This window comes from Choloepus didactylus, chromosome 5, assembly GCF_015220235.1.
Source record: "Choloepus didactylus isolate mChoDid1 chromosome 5, mChoDid1.pri, whole genome shotgun sequence".
NCBI classification, from domain to species: domain Eukaryota; kingdom Metazoa; phylum Chordata; class Mammalia; order Pilosa; family Megalonychidae; genus Choloepus; species Choloepus didactylus.
The window spans coordinates 165,097,680-165,116,604 of NC_051311.1; the positions used below are offsets into that span (position 1 = coordinate 165,097,680).

General features: G+C 41.6%; 1 protein-coding gene across 4 annotated transcripts in view; it reads left to right on the top strand.

Moving 5' to 3' along the window:
* OGDH (oxoglutarate dehydrogenase) overlaps positions 1 to 18,925 on the top strand; it is a 97,341-nt gene that overhangs the window by 64,540 nt on the left and 13,876 nt on the right. For all 4 annotated transcript variants that reach the window (XM_037837251.1, XM_037837253.1, XM_037837254.1 and 1 more), the window contains one exon: positions 5,011 to 5,139. In XM_037837251.1, coding sequence (XP_037693179.1) covers positions 5,011 to 5,139 — 129 coding nt within the window. The remainder of the gene's footprint in view (positions 1 to 5,010; positions 5,140 to 18,925) is intronic.

Here is an 18,925-nt window from a genome sequence, read left to right on the forward strand (position 1 = left end):
TTTAGGCAGGCGTGGGAAGGGAAGAACATTCTCTGGAGAGGAAAGGTAGGGGTAGAGGCGGGGGATGGAGAGAAAGGGAGTTCTGGGCTGAGCAGGAGGGAGGCCAGCCTCCCTGGGGAGGAGAGGAGGGCTGCTCAGGGATTCCCTGGAGACCAGTATGATTGTTTCTTAGAGGTAGAAGCAATTATTCATTTACCTGCTTCTGTCATTAAAAATAAATGGCACTAGTTATCAGAATTTAAAATTTATAAAATTTTTGTGCACTCTTCCCATAAGCAGCCTGAGGTGATCTCTAAAAATGGTTCATTATTCACTTGACCCAGAAAACCCTACAAAATCATGTAAATCAGGAGGTTCAAATCTTTGTGTTCACTTTAAGAATACCTGAGAAATTGCTCAGGCTGTCAAGGATATGCATATTTAAAAAGCCACCAAGTATCTGAAAGATGTCACTTTACAGAAGTAACATGTGTCCATCCATTGTTACAATGGTGGCATTAGTAAGCCCAGGCCAAACAGTGGGGCTGGACATAGGGCCCAAGTAGCCCAAAAAGAGTGCTGAACTTTTGTTGCACATGCTTAAAAATGCAGAGAGTAATGCTGAACCTTAAGGGTTAGATGTAGAGTCTCTGGTCATTGAGCACATCCAGGTGAACAAAGTCCCCAGGATGCACCGCTGCACTTAACAGAGCTCATGGTCGGATTAACCCATACGTTTGCCCCCCCTGCCACACTGAGATGATCCTTACTCAAAAAGGACAAATTGTTCCTAAGCCAGAAGAGGAGGTTGCACAGAAAAAAAAAAGAAGAAACTGAATAAACAGAAACTTATGGCTAGGGAATAAATTCATCATAAAATAAATGCAAATGAAAGTTAAAAAAAAAAAAAGAACCTTTTGTGCATAAAAGAACATTATCAAGAAAGTGAAAAGACTATACAGAATGAGAGAAAATATTTGGAAACCATATATCTGATAAGGGGTTAATATCCAGAATATTTAAAGAAATCCTGCAACTCAACAACAAAAAGACAAACAGCCTAATTAAAAGATTAAAAGGCAAAACGCTTGAATGGACATTTCTCTAAAGAAGGATAGACAAAAAGCCAAATAAGCAGATGAAAAGATGCTCAACATCATTAGTCATTAGGGAAATGAAAATTCAAACCACAATGAGGTACCACTTCACTCCATTAATGTTAGGGTGACTATTAAAAAAAAACTGAAAATAACAAGTGTTGGAGAGTATGTGAGCAGTAGGAACCCTCTTACATTGTTGATGGGAATATAAAATTGTGTATCCACTGTGGAAAGCAGTTTATTAAGTACAGAACTACCATATGACCCAGTCCTGGGGATTGGAATTGGAGGCAGACTTGAACAGACATGTGCACACTGATGCTCATGGCAGCATTATTCATAGCTGCCAAAAGACGGAAGCAATTTAAGTGTCCGTCAACTGATGAATGGATAAACAAAACGTGGTATATATATACACACTGGAACATTAGTCATCCATAAAAAGGAATGACGCTCTCATATGTGCAACATGGATGAACCTTGAGAACATTATTCTGAGTGAAATAAGCCAGACACAAAAGGACAGATACTGTATAGTCTCACTTACATGAAATAACTAGAATATGCAAATTCATAGAAACAGAAAGTAGATTACAAGTTAGAGGGTGGGGATGGGTTTTGCTTTCATTATTGCTAAACGGGTTCAGAGTTTCTTTTGGGGGTGATGGAAAAATTGGGGAATGGATGGTGGTGAGGGTGGTACAACATTGTGAATGTAATTAACACCACTGAATGGTATACTTGAAAGTGGTTAAAATGGAACAGTTTATGTTACATGTATGTTACCAGAATAAAAGTTAAAAAAAAAATCTACTCATATTATGCTTGGAAGATTAGGGGGAGGAAACTGCTGTCAGGAGGTAACGGAGTCTCGCCTGGGGAATAGCAGTAAGAGCGGGAAGGAAAGGGTGCCTTTGAGTGATGTCTGCATGGTTACCCAGAAAGAAGATGTGGGGAACTGGAAGGTTCCTTCTAAGGCACCAAGCCTGGGGATCCAGAAAACTGGCCTCCAGTGAAACTCCAAGTAGATCGAAAGAGGCCCAAGGTTGTGTTTGGAGGAACGGGCTGCAGCTCTCACTAATAAACCTGGGGTGGCTGGGAACGGTGGGGAGCGGGAACGGAGAAGACCAGGATGGCAGAACCTTGGCATTTGGCTGTCCTTGGCCAGGACTCTTGCCCAGGCGCTTGGCAGGCTGAGCAGGGGAATGGGACTGTAGAAAACTTTGTGTGGCTTTCTCAGTTCGTGACGGATGCACTCCAACAGTTCTCTCTTGGAATGCTCTGAATTTCTTGAAAAGTAGTGAAATAATTAGAGAAAAGGCAGTGGTGTGTATTTTAAAAATGCTTCTAATGAGAGCGCTAATTGATCTTTTTGGAAATGGAAGGAATGTAGTGAGCGTGTGTCATCAGTTGCTTTTCATCCTGGTCATGTGCCCTGGATTGCTGTGTGCTTTGGAAGCTAATCTGCCCTTGTCCAAATGTGCACGGCCACATTCCCTCAAGACACTGCCACACCCCAACCCCACAAATCTCTCTGTGCGGCTTCCTAACCCCAGCCTTGTCCCCAGCCCTCCACTCATTTACCACTGGGTCCACAGGAGGCTCAGAGGCTGCTGCCAGCCCTGCCTGCCTAGTCTCCTTGCTACTCTTCTGAAACCCCTGGGAGTTATTTGATTTCTGTTAAACCTACCATTCAGGGAGCTGGAGTGTGTGTTACATAACCCTCAGTGTTTATGAAGAATCACATTATTTCTCTAAATGCATCTTGGGCCGTTCCATAACTGTGTGCAAGAAGGTGGTCCGGCTCAGTGTTAATGTCTCTTTGGGGATGTTTATCTCTGAAAACATTTCCCCCCGAGCCAGCTGTACAGTCTCTTAACAACTAGAAAAACCTGCTCCCACCCAGTGACACACAGGAGACCGTTGAAATGCCGCCAAGCACAGGAGGGAGTTAACGGTGCTGACTGGATTTCCATGGGTAGTGCGTGCTCTCAGCTGGCCCCATCACTCTGAAGCCGCGGCTCCTCCCTGGCATGTGCCAGGTGGCAGAAGACAGGCTTGAGGATCAGCCTGCACGGAAGGTGCTGGGAGCATGCAGACGCACGTCTGCAGGGAAACAGTCATGCACTGGCGTCACAAAGGGAGGAAATGACGGTGACTTGAAACCAGTGACCTGACACCCAGCAAGACAAAAGGAGCGGGACACATCACAGCAGAATTGCAGCAGCCCCGACAGTGCATCTCCACTGTGCGACCTCTCCCAAAGGCAGGACCCACGGGATTCTGTTTTCAAATACGATCGGTCTTGTCCCTGAGAAGCAAATCACGGCTATCCCCTTCCTGGCATGGAGGCATCAGTTCAGTAGCTGAGGACCAGGGGTAAAGGAGAGTGAGTGGTGCAGGTCCGCAGGCACCTGGGCCCAAGACACGAAGCCCAGGGCTTGGAGACGCGGAGGTGGGCATCAAGGATTTGAGGCCCGTGCAGGAGGGGGCGGGTGGTGGGCAAAGAAGACAGCCAGTATGGGTGGGAGATCGGTCACACTGAGCACAGTGGGGACTGAGTGTCTCGTGGCAGTAAAGGTATTTATAAATGTGGAAGGGAGGAAACTTAGAAAAAAATGTTGGATTGGAATTGGAGGTATCTGTTTGAACTCATGGTTTTATTACATATTCGCACTGAGGTATAGAAACAACTGTGTGTATGAATGAATATACACATATATGGATGCACATATGAACATGAACATATTTCCTAGTTCTCTGTGCTGAAAGGACCTGGAAGTGATGATATCCTAGTAGCAAGGGGCACACAAGTCTTGGCTTTGAATACTACCTCTACTAAAGGAACCTGGGCTCCTCAGAGAAATGGCTGATTCCAGGATTGGGGCCAGGAAAGCACGACATGGGGCTGCAAGACTCTGCTGGCAGGAAGCAAGGAAGTGCCTGATGAGTGCTGGGGACTTGTCAGGAGGCCACAGGAGCCAGCTCGGAGGGGTTCCCACTGCCAGGCCGGAGAGTATCTGAGTAACTGGTGGTAGTGGTGGAGTACAGCCGAGTGGATGCACTAGGAACCATAAAACATTATTTTATTAATATGTATTAATAAAAGAATGGAGAAGAAGAATGCCAGTTCATAAGTACAGAAGGTGAATAATGGAAATCAATAAGCACCATTTGGCAGCCCCCAGGGAGGTGGTTGACTCAGGCAGGCATTTTCAGTGGATGCCATGGCTGGCGGGTAGAGTTTGATGAGGAACAGCATATAAAATTTCTCACAAAATACTCCTACTGTAATCAGTTACAAAGGAGAAAATGGTAGATTTAAAGTGGAGAACTTGGCATATGGCAACCTGTTCAGGTGATCCGAGTTAGTGTCCCCAGGCGTGGTGCCTGCCCCGGTTGGGCTGTGCATTGTTTCCTGGCAAGAATGCACAGCGCGGTCAGCACCCAGGGCCTGTTCTGAGACTTAAGAACAGGAAAGCGGGGGATAGCTGAGAAACCGTTCCAGACAGATAGAGTCCAAGAGACAGGACAAAAGGCACCGGGTCCCTACACTGGGTCTAGGCACATTGTTGGGACAGTCAGCCGGGTGGAACAGCATCTGTGTGCTGTGAAGGGGAGTGTTCTAGTTCTGGGGATGTGCACAGCGGCCTGTGTAGGCGTGAGAGGGCATCCCGTCCACAGCGTGCTCTCGGCAACATGTGGTGGTGGAGCTGGGTGAGGCGCAAGTGCTGTAGGGCATTAACACTCAGGCGCTGGGTAAAGGGGATCTGGGAGTTCTTTGTATATCTTCGTTTTATTTTTCTGTTTGAAATTATTTCAAAACAAATTATTTTTAAAAAAGCAAACGAATTAGTTTGCACCATTGGTCTTGTGGGATTCTGCTACAGGAGAGTATTGAATTTAGGGTCTGCCTGTTGTGTGTCTTCAGGTCATGTCCATCCTTTTGCACGGAGATGCTGCCTTTGCTGGACAGGGCATTGTGTATGAGACCTTCCACCTGAGCGACCTGCCGTCCTACACGACCCACGGCACGGTGCATGTGGTCGTCAACAACCAGGTAATGCGGGGCCCTCCCTGCCTGGGGTCATCTTTACAGGGGCGGGAGGTGGGGCAGCGGCGGACAGTGCTGCTTTTTCCATTGCATCTGATTGCATTTTTGGTCAAACCTTCTCCTGATGGCTCTGCAACCACATCTAACATTTATTTTTCTTTCTGGTTATAAAAATCTATTATTAAAAAAATGGAGACAACACAGAAAACAGTGGCAAGATTTTCATTATATTGTTTAAGATAATGTCATTTTAGGATATTTTTTTCTAGACCCACAAGCATACAGATGGTTCCTTTTCCTGTTGAAATCAGGGTTCTATATATAGTTTTATGTCCATTTTTTTTTGTTTCTCATAATTTTCTCATACTGTTTGTGCCAGTTTGAGTGTATTGTGTCCCCCAAATGCCATTATCTTTGTCATCTTGTGTGGGGCAGACCCTTGGGTGCTGGTTGGATTTGCTTGGAGTGTGCCCCACCCAGCTGTGGGAGATGATTCTGATGAGATGTTCTCATGGAGGTGTGGCCCCGCCCATTCAGGGTGGGCCCTTATCGGTGGAGCTATATAAATGAGCTGACTCGGGGGGAAGAAAGAGAGTGCAGCTGGGAGTGATGTTTTGAAGAGAAGCAAGCTTGCTAGAAAGGAAAGTCCTGGGAGAAAGCCGTTTTGAGGCCGGAGCTTTGGAGCAGATGCCAGCTGCCTTCCTAGCTAGCAGAGGTTTTCCGGATGCCATTGGCCATCCTCCGGTGAAGGTACCCAATTGCTGAGGTGTTACCTTGGATGCTTTGTGGCCTTAAGACTGTAACTGTGTAGTGAAATAAACCCCCATTTTATAAAAGCCTATCCATCTCTGGTGTTTTGCATTCTGCAGCATTAGCAAACTAAGACACTGTTACATACTCTTAAAATATTAATTTTGATTGAAATTAAAGGCATTATAAGTTTGCTTCATAAAATAGACTTTGCCTTTATGCTTAGATTTTTTTAAGATTCTCATTTTTCCTCTTTTTAAATACTGCTATAATGAAACTTCCTATAAGTAAATATTTCTGTCCAACTCTGATAGGATCACCTAAGAGCCCTCTGTTTTGTATTCCCGCCAGCAGCACTTGAAGGTGCATCTCACAGACTCTTGTGTACTTGAATTTAACAAATATTTAAGTGTCGTTTATGTAGAGGCACATACTGTACTAAGTACAAGGAAGAGAGAGGTAAACAAGAAGGCACACATCCCTGCTGTCATGGAGCTTACAGTTTAGTGCTGGGGGCAGGAGTGGGGCTCATACACAATCAAACAAATGTGTGATGAACTAAATTAGGACTGCATGCCACTACTGCATGCCAGCAAAGGGGTGCAGGGCTGCAGGTGGTGGGCGGGGTGGGGCCTCCTGGGTATCAGGTGAGTCAGCAAATGCTTCTCTGAGAATTTGACATTTAAGTGGAGTCTTAAAAGTCAAGTAGGAACCCTTGGGGACCAGTGGGATTGAGGTAGGAAAGAGCTCTCTGTCTCCAAGGAAAGGAAAGAAGGCCGTCATGGCTGAGCGTAGCATGGTCTCTCCCATCAGGCAGCTCCTGCAGGTCCCTGCAGAGGAAAAAAGGACTTTGCTCCAGATGCTTTGGAAAGCCATGGGAGAGATTTAGGCAAGTTCGTGACAGTTGATAATTTGATTTTTTTTTTTAAATCTTCATTTTATTGAGATATATTCACATACCACGCAGTCATACAAAACAAATCGTACATTCGATTGTTCACAGTACCATTGCATAGTTGTACATTCATCACCTAAATCAATCCCTGACACCTTCATTAGCACACACACAAAAATAACAAGAATAATAATTAAAGTGAAAAAGAGCAATTGAAGTAAAAAAGAACACTGGGTACCTTTGTCTGTTTGTTTGTTTGTTTCCTTCCCCTATTTTTCTACTCATCCATCCATAAACTAGACAAAGTGGAGTGTGGTCCTTATAGCTTCCCCAATCCCATTGTCACCCCTCATTAGCTACATTTTTATACAATTGTCTTTGAGATTCATGGGTTCTGGGTTGTAGTTTGATAGTTTCAGGTATCCACCACCAGCTACCCCAATTCATTAGAACCTAAAAAGGGTTGTCTATATTGTGCGTAAGAGTGCCCACCAGAGTGACCTCTCGGCCCCTTTTGGAATCTCTCTGCCACTGAAGCTTATTTCATTTCCTTTCACATCCCCCTTTTGGTCAAGAAGATGTTCTCCATCCCACGATGCCGGGTCTACATTCCTCCCCGGGAGTCATATTCCACATTGCCAGGGAGATTCACTCCCCTGGGTGTCTGATCCCACGTAGAGGGGAGGGCAGTGATTTCACCTTTCAAGTTGGCTTAGCCAGAGAGAGAGGGCCACATCTGAGCAACAAAGAGACATTCGGGAGGAGGCTCTTAGGCACAATTATAGGGAGGCCTAGCTACATGTAGAATGGATTAGAGGGGACAGCGAAATAGTTGTATTTGTCCCAGTAAGAAATAAAGAAGAAGGGGGAAATTTTTCTTCACAAATAAATCAATGTGGTGGTCACTATGTAGTAAATGCTGAAGAGCTCAGCGTTTAAAAGGTCAGATACCCAAAAACGGAAGAACGTTATCAATGGTGAATACATCAAGTCAAAACAGCACAGGCTCCACTTCTAAGTGCCTGCTCCGTTCCCATCACTGGATTTTGGCCCTTCATAAACATCAGCTTGAACCATAGTTGTCACCTGTGCACGGGGGAGACAGTGTTCTCATTTCACAGAAAGAAAACTAAGGAGCGGAGAGATTAAATAGCTTTCTTGAGGGAAATGACAGAGACAATATTTGATCTGCTTTCCTGCAGTATTAGGAAAACTTTTTTTAAAATGCCAAAGAGAAAGGCCAAAAAAAAAAAAAAAAAAAAGAAAGCCACTGAACTGTATTTTAAGGAAAGAGATGACCAAGAGCAGGACGGCCTCACTGCTTGTGGGTGGAGACTGAAATATTAACAGGAGAATCCAACAAGGATCCGAAACCCAAGACAGAAGGGTAAATTTTTTGTTTTGTTTTATTTTGTTTTGTTTAAGACAAATGAAAAAGCTTGCCATGCATAAAGTTGCTAGGATCGGGTGAATTACATCCCAGGAAGTTTAGAGAGATTATTTACTCTGACGACAGAACCTATTTATTAATCTCTTAACGAACCCTGGCAGATAGGAGAGACATCTTAGATGTTGTCTTAAGGAATAACCAGATGGGTTATGGAGACTGAAGACCAGGGAATGTCTGTCAATCCCTGGGAGAAAACTGGGATAGATTATTAGCCTAGGTGAGGAGAGGGCCTCAGAGCCAGGAAGCCCACCAGTCCCTAGGCAAGTGCCTCCTAGCCTCTTTCTGGATATTGTGGAGAAATGTGTTATGGGCAGTTAGTGTAGTTATGTGGCTTATCTAATTTAAACATTCATTTTCAGAAAGCGTTGTGTCATAGTTTGGGATTAGCCACACCCATGTTCTCCCCGTGGCCCTCTTGGGCTCAGCACTTTTATCAGTGGCAGAAGGAAGCTTTGGCAGGTGGTCCAAAGCTTAGAAGAGTTACACCACTGCACATCAGAATCAGGATTCTGTTTCAGAAATCCGAAACTCAAAGTTCAGAATGTTGGGGTACAACTAACAAGATTAAACGGAGAGACAACTGCTAAATCAAGCATTAAAATTGTTTTTGGTTTCAAGCATTAAAATTTTTTTGGTTTCATTTTATTGAGTTATAGTTGATATATAGTAAAGCTCACCCATTTTGGTGTCGATTTCTCTGAGTTCTGACAATTGTGTATCATGTAAACACTGCCACAATCAAAATATACAAAAAGTTTAATCACCCCAAAAAATATTCCTTCATTCCCCTTTGTAGTCATTCCCTCTTCACTCCCCAGCCTCTGGCAAACACCAGAAGTTTGCCTTTTCCAGTCTAATGAATGGAGATGCACAGTTTGTAGCCTTTTACTCCAGTTGTGCTTACTCAGCATAACACACTTGAGAGTCACCTATGTTGTGTGTAGCTATGGTTTGTTCCTTTTGATTGCTTACAAGTGTTCGCTTGTATGGATATACCACAGCTTTTGTACCATTCCCCCATTGAAGGACATCTGAATTGTTTCCAGTTTTTGGTAATTATGGATAAAGCCACTATGAACATGTGCACACAAGTTTTGGTATAAGCATAAGTTTTCATGACTCTTTGTAAATACCTAGAAGTGAAATTTCTGGGTATACATTAAATATATGTTCTACTTTATAAGAAACTGCCAAACTGTTTTCCAAAATGTCTATATTATTTTGCATTTCTACCAGCTATGGATGAGAGTTCCAGTTGCTCTGCATTCCCACCAACATGGGAGGGTTATCACTGTTTTTATTATTTTAGCCATTCTGTGAAGTGTGAAGTGGTACCTCATTGTGGTTTAAATTCGCATTTCCCTAATGACTAAAGATGTTGACCATCTTCTCGTGCTTATTGATGATCTGTTCATGTAGTTTCTCTAGTGAAGGATTTGTCTGTTTTCTTTGGGTTTGTTGTATTGAGTTTTGAGAGTTCTTTATATATTCTGGATACAGGTCTTTGATCAGATAGTGTTTTGCAAATATTTTTTCCCAATGTGTGGCTTGTCTTCATTCTCTTACAGTATCTTTCAACTGAGCACAGGTTTTAAATTTTGATGAACTCCAATTTATGCATTAATTCTTTTAAAAATCATGTTTTTCTTATTGGACCTAAAAAGTTTTTGCCTAACCCAAAGTTACAAAGATTTTCTCCTATCTTCTGGAAGTTTTATAATTTTAGGTTTTATATTTAAATCTATGATTGTATAATGGTACAGCCACTCTGGAAGACAGTCTGGTAGTTCCTTAGAAAAATAGATATTGAGTTACCCTTTGATCCAGCAATTTCACTTTTCAGTATATACCCAGAAGACCTGACAGCAGTGACCTGAACAGATGTTTGCATACCGATGTTCATAGTAGCATTATTCATAATTGCCTAGAAATGGCAACAATCCAAATGCCCTTTAACAGATGAGTAGATAAACAAAATGTGGTATATACACACAATGCAATATTATGCAGCAGTAAGAAGGAACAAGTCATGAAATATACGACAACATGGATGAACGTTGACGACATAATGTTGAGTGAAATACACCAGGCACAAAAAAAGAGATATTGTATATTATCACTAACGTGAACTCTGAAAAAGGTAAAATAATATTTTAAATTTATGATAGATTTTTTTATTAGGAAAGTTGTGGGTTTACGGAAAAGTCATGCATAAAATACAGAGTTCCCATATCTCACCCTAGTATTAACACCTTGCATTCTGTGCTACATTTGTTACAAATCATGAAAAAACACTTTTATAACTGTACTATTAACTATAATCCATCGTATACCATAGGGTTCACTGTGTTGTACAGTCCTATGTAATTTTTTTAATTTTTTATTGTAGTAACATATATATGACCCAAAATTTCTCCTTTTAACCACATGCACATAACTAATTCAATGCTGTTAATTATACCCACAATGTTGTGCTGCCATCGGTACCACCCAGCACAAAACTTTTCAGTCAACACAAATAGAAACTCTGTAAATTTAAGCCTTAGCTCCTCATTCCTACCCTGGCCCCTGCTAATCTGTATTCTAGATTCTGACTATGAGTTTGCTTATTCTAATTATTTCATATCAGTAAGCTCATACAGTATTTGTCCTTTTGTGTCCACCTTATTGCACTCAACATAATGTCTTCAATGTTCATCCATGTTGCTACATGTATTAGAACTTCATACCTTTTTTTTTTTTTTTTTTTTTTTTTTAAATCATCATTTTATTGAGATATATTCACATACCACGCAGTCATACAAAACAAATTGTACTTTCGATTGTTTACAGTACCATTACATAGTTGTACATTCATCACCTAAATCAATCCCTGACACCTTCATTAGCACACACACAAAAATAACAAGAATAATAATTAGAGTGAAAAAGAGCAATTGAAGTAAAAAAGAACACTGGGTACCTTTGTCTGTCTGTTTCCCTCCCCTACTTTTCTACACATCCATCCATAAACTAGACAAAGTGGTGTTTGGTCCTTATGGCTTTCCCAATCCCATTGTCACCCCTCATAAGCTACATTTTTATACAACTGTCTTCGAGATTCATGGGTTCTGGGTTGTAGTTTGATAGTTTCAGGTATCCACCACCAGCTACCCCAATTCTTTAGAACCTAAAAAGGGTTGTCTAAAGTGTGCATAAGAGTGCCCACCAGAGTGACCTCTCGGCTCCTTTTGGAATCTCTCTGCCACTGAAGCTTATTTCATTTCCTTTCACATCCCCCTTTTGGTCAAGAAGATGTTCTCCGTCCCACGGTGCCAGGTCTACATTCCTCCCTGGGAGTCATATTCCACGTTGCCAGGGAGATTCACTTCCCTGGGTGTCTGATCCCACGTAGGGGGGAGGGCAGTGATTTCACCTTTCAAGTTGGCTTAGCCAGAGAGAGAGGGCCACAACTGAGCAACAAAGAGGCATTCAGGAGGAGACTCTTAGGCACAAATACAGGGAGGCCTAGCCTCTCCTTTGCAGCAACCGTCTTCCCAAGGGTAAAACTTATGGTAGAGGGCTCAACCCATCAAACCACCAGTCCCCTATGTCTGTGGTCATGTTAGCAACCATGGAGGTGGGGTAGGCGAATACCCCTGCATTCTCCACAGGCTCCTCAAGGGGGCACTACATCTTTTTTTTTTTTTTTCCCCTTGTTTGTCTTTTTTCTTTTTTTTTTTTTTTTTTTTTTAACTTTCCCTTCTTTTTTCAAATCACCTGTATGAAAAAAAAAGTTAAAAAGAAAACAAACATACAATAAAAGAGCATTTCAAAGAGACCATAGCAAGGGAGTAAGAAAAAGACAACTAACCTAAGATAACTGCTTAACTTCCAACATGTTCCTACTTTACCCCAAGAAAGTTACATAATATAGCAACATTTCAGTGAACTTGTTCCTACTACAACCATCAGAAATTAACAGACCATAGTCATTTCTGGGCATCCCCAGAACGTTAAATAGCTTATCTGTTCTTCCTGGATTATTGTTCCCCCTTCCTTAATTGCTCTCTACTGCTAGTTCCCCTACATTCTACATTATAAACCATTTGTTTTACATTTTTCAAAGTTCACATTAGTGGTAGCATATAATATTTCTCTTTTTGTGCCTGGCTTATTTCGCTCAGCATTATGTCTTCAAGGTTCATCCATGTTGTCATATGTTTCACCAGATCGTTCCTTCTTACTGCCGCGTAGTATTCCATCGTGTGTATATACCACATTTTATTTATCCACTCATCTGTTGAAGGACATTTGGGTTGTTTCCATCTCTTGGCAATTGTGAATAATGCTGCTATGAACATTGGCGTGCAGATATCTGTTCGTGTCACTGCTTTCCGATCTTCCGGGTATATACCGAGGAGTGCAATCGCTGGATCGAATGGTAGCTCTATATCTAGTTTTCTAAGGAACTGCCAGACTGACTTCCAGAGTGGCTGAACCATTATACAGTCCCACCAACAATGAATAAGAGTTCCAATTTCTCCACATCCCCTCCAGCATTTGTAGTTTCCTGTTTGTTTAATGGCAGCCATTCTAACCGGTGTTAGATGGTATCTCATTGTGGTCTTAATTTGCATCTCTCTAATAGCTAGTGAAGCTGAACATTTTTTCATGTGTTTCTTGGTCATTTGTATTTCCTCTTCAGAGAACTGTCTTTTCATATCTTTTGCCCATTTTATAATTGGGCTGTCTGTACTATTGTCATTGAGTTGTAGGATTTCTTTGTATATGCAAGATATCAGTCTTTTGTCAGATACATGGTTTCCAAAAATTTTTTCCCATTGAGTTGGCTGCCTCTTTACCTTTTTGAGAAATTCCTTTGAGGTGCAGAAACTTCTAAGCTTGAGGAGTTCCCATTTATCTATTTTCTCTTTTGTTGCTTGTGCTTTGGGTGTAAAGTCTAGGAAGTGGCCTCCTAATACAAGGTCTTGAAGATGTTTTCCTACATTATCTTCTAGGAGTTTTATGGTACTTTCTTTTATATTGAGATCTTTGGTCCATTTTGAGTTAATTTTTGTGTAGGGGGTGAGGTAGGGGTCCTCTTTCATTCTTTTGGATATGGATATCCAACTCTCCCAGCCCCATTTGTTGAAAAGACCATTATGGCTCAGTTCGGTGACTTTGGGGGCCTTATCAAAGATCAGTCGGCCATAGATCTGAGGGTCTATCTCTGAATTCTCAATTCGATTCCATTGATCTATATGTCTATCTTTGTGCCAGTACCATGCTGTTTTGGCAACTGTGGCTTTATAATAAGCTTCAAAGTCAGGGAGTGTAAGTCCTCCCACTTCGTTTTTCTTTTTTAGAGTGTCTTTAGCAATTCGAGGCATCTTCCCTTTCCAAATAAATTTGATAACTAGCTTTTCCAAGTCTGCAAAGTAGGTTGTTGGAATTTTGATTGGGATTGCATTGAATCTGTAGATGAGTTTGGGTAGAATTGACATCTTAATGACATTTAGCCTTCCTATCCATGAACATGGAATATTTTTCCATCTTTTAAGGTCCCCTTCTATTTCTTTTAGTAGAGTTATGTAGTTTTCTTTGTATAGGTCTTTTACATCTTTGGTTAAGTTGATTCCTAGGTACTTGATTTTTTTAGTTGCTATTGAAAATGGTATCTTTTTCTTGAGTGTCTCTTCAGTTTGTTCATTTCTAGCATATAGAAACATTACTGACTTATGTGCATTAATCTTGTATCCCGCTACTTTGCTAAATTTGTTTATTAGCTCTAGTAGGTGTATCGTTGATTTCTCAGGGTTTTCTAGATATAAGATCATATCATCTGCAAACAATGACAGTTTTACTTCTTCTTTTCCAATTTGGATGCCTTTTATTTCTTTGTCTTGCCGGATTGCCCTGGCTAGCACTTCCAGCACAATGTTGAATAACAGTGGTGACAGCGGGCATCCTTGTCTTGTTCCTGATCTTAGAGGGAAGGCTTTCAGTCTCTCACCATTGAGTACTATGCTGGCTGTGGGTTTTTCATATATGCTCTTTATCATGTTGAGGAAGTTTCCTTCAATTCCTACCTTTTGAAGTGTTTTTATCAAAAAGGGATGTTGGATTTTGTCAAATGCTTTTTCAGCATCTATTGAGATGATCAATTGATTTTTCCCTTTCGAGTTTTTAATGTGTTGTAATACATTGATTGTTTTTTCTGATGTTGAACCATCCTTGCATGCCTGGAATGAACCCCACTTGGTCATGGTGTATGATTTTTTTAATGTGTCTTTGGATTCGATTTGCAAGTATTTTGTTGAGGATTTTTGCATCTATATTCATTAGGGAGATTGGCCGGTAGTTTTCCTTTTTTGTAGCATCTTTGCCTGGTTTTGGTATTAGATTGATGTTAGCTTCATAAAATGAGTTAGGTAGTGTTCCATTTTTTTCAATGTTTTGAAAGAGTTTGAGTAAGATTGGTGTCAGTTCTTTCTGGAAAGTTTGGTAGAATTCCCCTGTGAAGCCATCTGGCCCTGGGCATTTATTTGTGGGAAGATTTTTGATGACTGATTGGATCTCTTTGCTTGTGATGGGTTGGTTGAGGTCTTCTATTTCTTCTCTGGTCAGTCTAGGTTGTTCATATGTTTCCAGGAAATTGTCCATTTCTTCTACATTATCCAGTTTGTTGCCATACAGTTGTTCATAATATCCTCTTATAATTTTTTTAATTTCTTCAGGATCTGCAGTTATGTCACCTTTTTCATTCATTATTTTGTTTATATGGGTCTTCTCTCTTTTTTGATTTTGTCAGTCTAGCTAGGGGCTTGTCAATCTTGTTGATCTTCTCAAAGAACCAACTTTTGGTGATATTTATCCTTTCTATTGTTTTTTTGTTCTCTATGTCATTTATTTCTGCTTTAATCCTTGTTATTTCTTTTCTTCTACTTGGTTTAGGATTGGTTTGCTGTTCATTTTCTAGCTTCTTCAGTTGATCCATTAGTTCTTTGATTTTGGCTCTTTCTTCCTTTTTAATATATGCGTTTAGTGCTATAAATTTCCCCCTTAGCACTGCTTTTGCTGCATCCCATAGGTTTTGGTATGTTGTGTTCTCATTTTCATTCGTCTCTATATATTTAGCAATTTCTCTTGCTATTTCTTCTTTAACCCACAGATTGTTTAGGAGTGTGTTGTTTAACCTCCAGGTATTTGTGAATTTTCTAAGTCTCTGATGGTTATTGACTTCTAATTGTATTCCATTGTGGTCAGAGAATGTGCTTTGAATGATTTCAATCTTTTTAAATTTATTGAGGCTTGTTTTATGTCCCAGCATATGATCTATTCTGGAGAAAGTTCCGTGAGCACTAGAAAAGTATGTGTATCCTGGTGATTTGGGATGTAATGTCCTGTAGATGTCTGTTAAATCTAATTCATTTATCAGATTGTTTAGGTTTTCAATTTCCTTATTGGTCTTCTGTCTGGTTGATCTATCTATAGGAGAGAGTGATGTGTTGAAGTCTCCCACAATTATTGTGGAAACATCAATTGCTTCCTTTAGTTTTGCCAATGTTTCTCTCATGTATTTTGTGGCACCTTGATTGGGTGCATAGACATTTACGATTGTTATTTCTTCTTGCTGAGTTGCCCCTTTTATTAGTATGTAGTGGCCTTCTTTGTCTCTCAAAACATCCCTGCATTTGAAGTCTATTTTATCTGAGATTAATATTGCTACACCTGCTTTCTTTTGGCTGTAGCTTGCATGAAATATTTTTTCCATCCTTTCACTTTCAATTTCTTTGTGTCCCTGTGTCTAAGATGAGTCTCTTGTATGCAACATATTGATGGTTCATTTTTTTTGATCCATTCTGCGAATCTATATCTTTTAATTGGGGAGTTTAATCCATTTACATTCAACGTTAAAACCGTGAAGGCATTTCTTGAATCGGCCATCTTATCCTTTGGATTATGTTTGCCATATTTTTCCCCTCTCTCTATTAATATCCTTTATTGTACCCATACCGAATCTCTTTAGTACTGAACCTTTCTCCAAGTCTCTCTGTCCTGTCTTTGTTTCTCTGTCTGTAGGGCTCCCTTTAGTATCTCCAGTAGGGCAGGTCTCTTGTTAGCAAATTCTCTCAGCATTTCTTTGTCTGTGAAAAATTTAAGCTCTCCCTCAAATTTGAAGGAGAGCTTTGCTGGATAAAGTATTCTTGGCTGGAAATTCCTCTCTCTCAGAATTTTAAATATATCGTGCCATTGCCTTCTCGCCTCCATGGTGGCTGCTGAGTAGTCACTACTTAGTCTTATGCTGTTTCCTTTGTATGTGGTGAATTGCTTTTCTCTTGCTGCTTTCAGAACTTGCTCCTTCTCTTCTATGTTTGACAGTGTGATCAGTATATGTCTCGGAGTGGGTTTTTTTGGATTTATTCTATTTGGAGTTCGCTGAGCATTTATGATTTGTGTATTTATGTTGTTTAGAAGATTTGGGAAGTTTTCCCCAACAATTTCTTTGAATACTCTTCCTAGACCTTTACCCTTTTCTTCCCCTTCTGGGACACCAATGAGTCTTATATTCGGACGCTTCATATTATCTATCATATCCCTGAGGTCCATTTCGAGTTTTTCAATTTTTTTCCCCATTCTTTCTTTTATGCTTTCATTTTCCATTCTGTCATCTTCCAGGTCACTGATTCGTTGTTCAACTTCCTCTAGTCTTGTACTATGAGTGTCCAGAATCTTTTTAATTTGGTCAACAGTTTCTTTAATTTCCATAAGATCATCCATTTTTTTATTTAGTCTTGCAATGTCTTCTTTATGCTCTTCTAGGGTCTTCTTGATTTCCTTCATATCCCGTACTAGGGTCTCATTGTTCATCTTTAGTTCTTTGAGTAGCTGTTCTAGGTGTGTCTCTTCTGGTCTTTTGATTTGGGTGCTTGGGCTTGGGTTATCCATATCGTCTGGTTTTTTCATATGCTTTATAATTTTCTGTTGTTTTTGGCCTCGTGGCATTTGCTGTCCTTGATAGGGTTCTTTTAGGGTTTGTAGACCAGTTGAAGTCCTTATCTCTAATTTATCAGATCTACAGCTTCGTGGAGTACACTTTCTCTAACTAACCAGCAGGTGGCGTCCACGAGCCACCTGTTCTCCACAAGCCAGATCTCCCCTGCTTAGCCTTTTTGGTGAGTGGGGGAGTGAGTCTTGTGGGGCCCAATTGGTGTCCCAAGCTTGCGTGTGTAGTTGGTGTTGCCTGCCCTGTATGTGGGGCGTGTTTCTGGGCAGTCGGGGAGGGGGGGTGGCCCTAACAATCAAATCTCCCTGATGATCCTAGAGTTTTAAAGCTACTGCAATAGTCTAATCCTTCAGTTCAGTCCTGCCACAGTTTGTCTCTGCCACTGACCCACAAGTCTTTGGTATTGGCGTATGGCTCCTGAGACTTGCAAGTGGGCCCCTCTTCCAGGCTGTGCACCCCGGGTCCTCTGTTGAGGGATGACTGTGCTATGTCACAGGTGAGTGCCGTCCCCCCAGGGCAGTTCTGGGCTGCTGGGCTGTGTTGGGAGGCTCCCAGTCTGCTCAAATGATGGCTGAATGGGGCTCTGTTAATTCACACTGCTCCCCCTTCCCAGCTCTGGGACATTCAGCTGAGGTTGCAGGGAAGGCTAATGTCCACGCCCAGTTTTGTGGTGTGTGCCTGTTATTTGAAGCACTTCCGTCACACTGGGTTGTCTGGGGCAGCTCTGGGCTATGGGGCTGGCGATGGGCAGGAGTGTTTCCTGTCCACCAGGATGGTGGCTGTGAGCGGACACCCCCCTTTTCTTGGGAAGTTGTGTTGTTTAGTGAATTTTCTCAGCCACTGGATTATTGCCTTTTGTCTCAGAGCTCTCTTATTTCTGCTCTTGACTTGACGTGCCCAAATTTCAATTCTTTGAAGCTTTCTGTATTGAGCTTCTTAGAGTAATTGTTTTAGAAAAAGCAAAAAGGATTTAAAAAAAAAAAAAAAAAAACGGCCCTCCTCAGAGATCTAATGGGTTATTGAAATGCTAATAGACAAAGCAACCAGGGCCATTAAGGAAAGGTGCCCTGGGCAGAGAGATCAGCCTTGCTTCGGGATTTGCATATGCGCCTCAAGGCCTGATCTCCGCCCTTCCCCTTTCTGTGTTCACCAGAACTCCAAAAATCCTCTGCTTTTACTTTGGAGCTTCTCGTGTTGTTTTCCTTCTATGCCCGTCTCCTCTCTGCTGGGCTGGCTGCTCTCAGAGTCTCTGGTGTCTGGCCTCAGTCTATCTATGGTTGGAGTTTGAATCAGTAGAATGAGTTTCCGATGAGAGCAGCCACTGCAATTCTCCCTTCTCCTTCCTGGAGCTGACAGCCCCTCCTCCCCCGGGACTGAGCCTGGCAGGGAGGGGCGCGGGTCCCCTGGCCGCAAAAACTTACAGATTTCGGTGATCTCAGCAGTTCCACGTTTTCATGAGTGTTGTATGAAGTATGCCCAAAGACAGATTGCTCTGTGGTGTCCAGTCCACGCAGTTCCTGGCTTTTTACCTACTTTCCTGGAGGAGTAACTAAAACATACAGCTCACCAGTCTGCCATCTTGCCCCGCCTCCCCTTCATACCTTTTTATGAATAGTATTCCTTTGTATGTATATACCACATTTTACTTATCTGTTCATCAGTCGATGGACACTTAGGTTGCTTCCACCTTTTGTCAATTATGAATAAT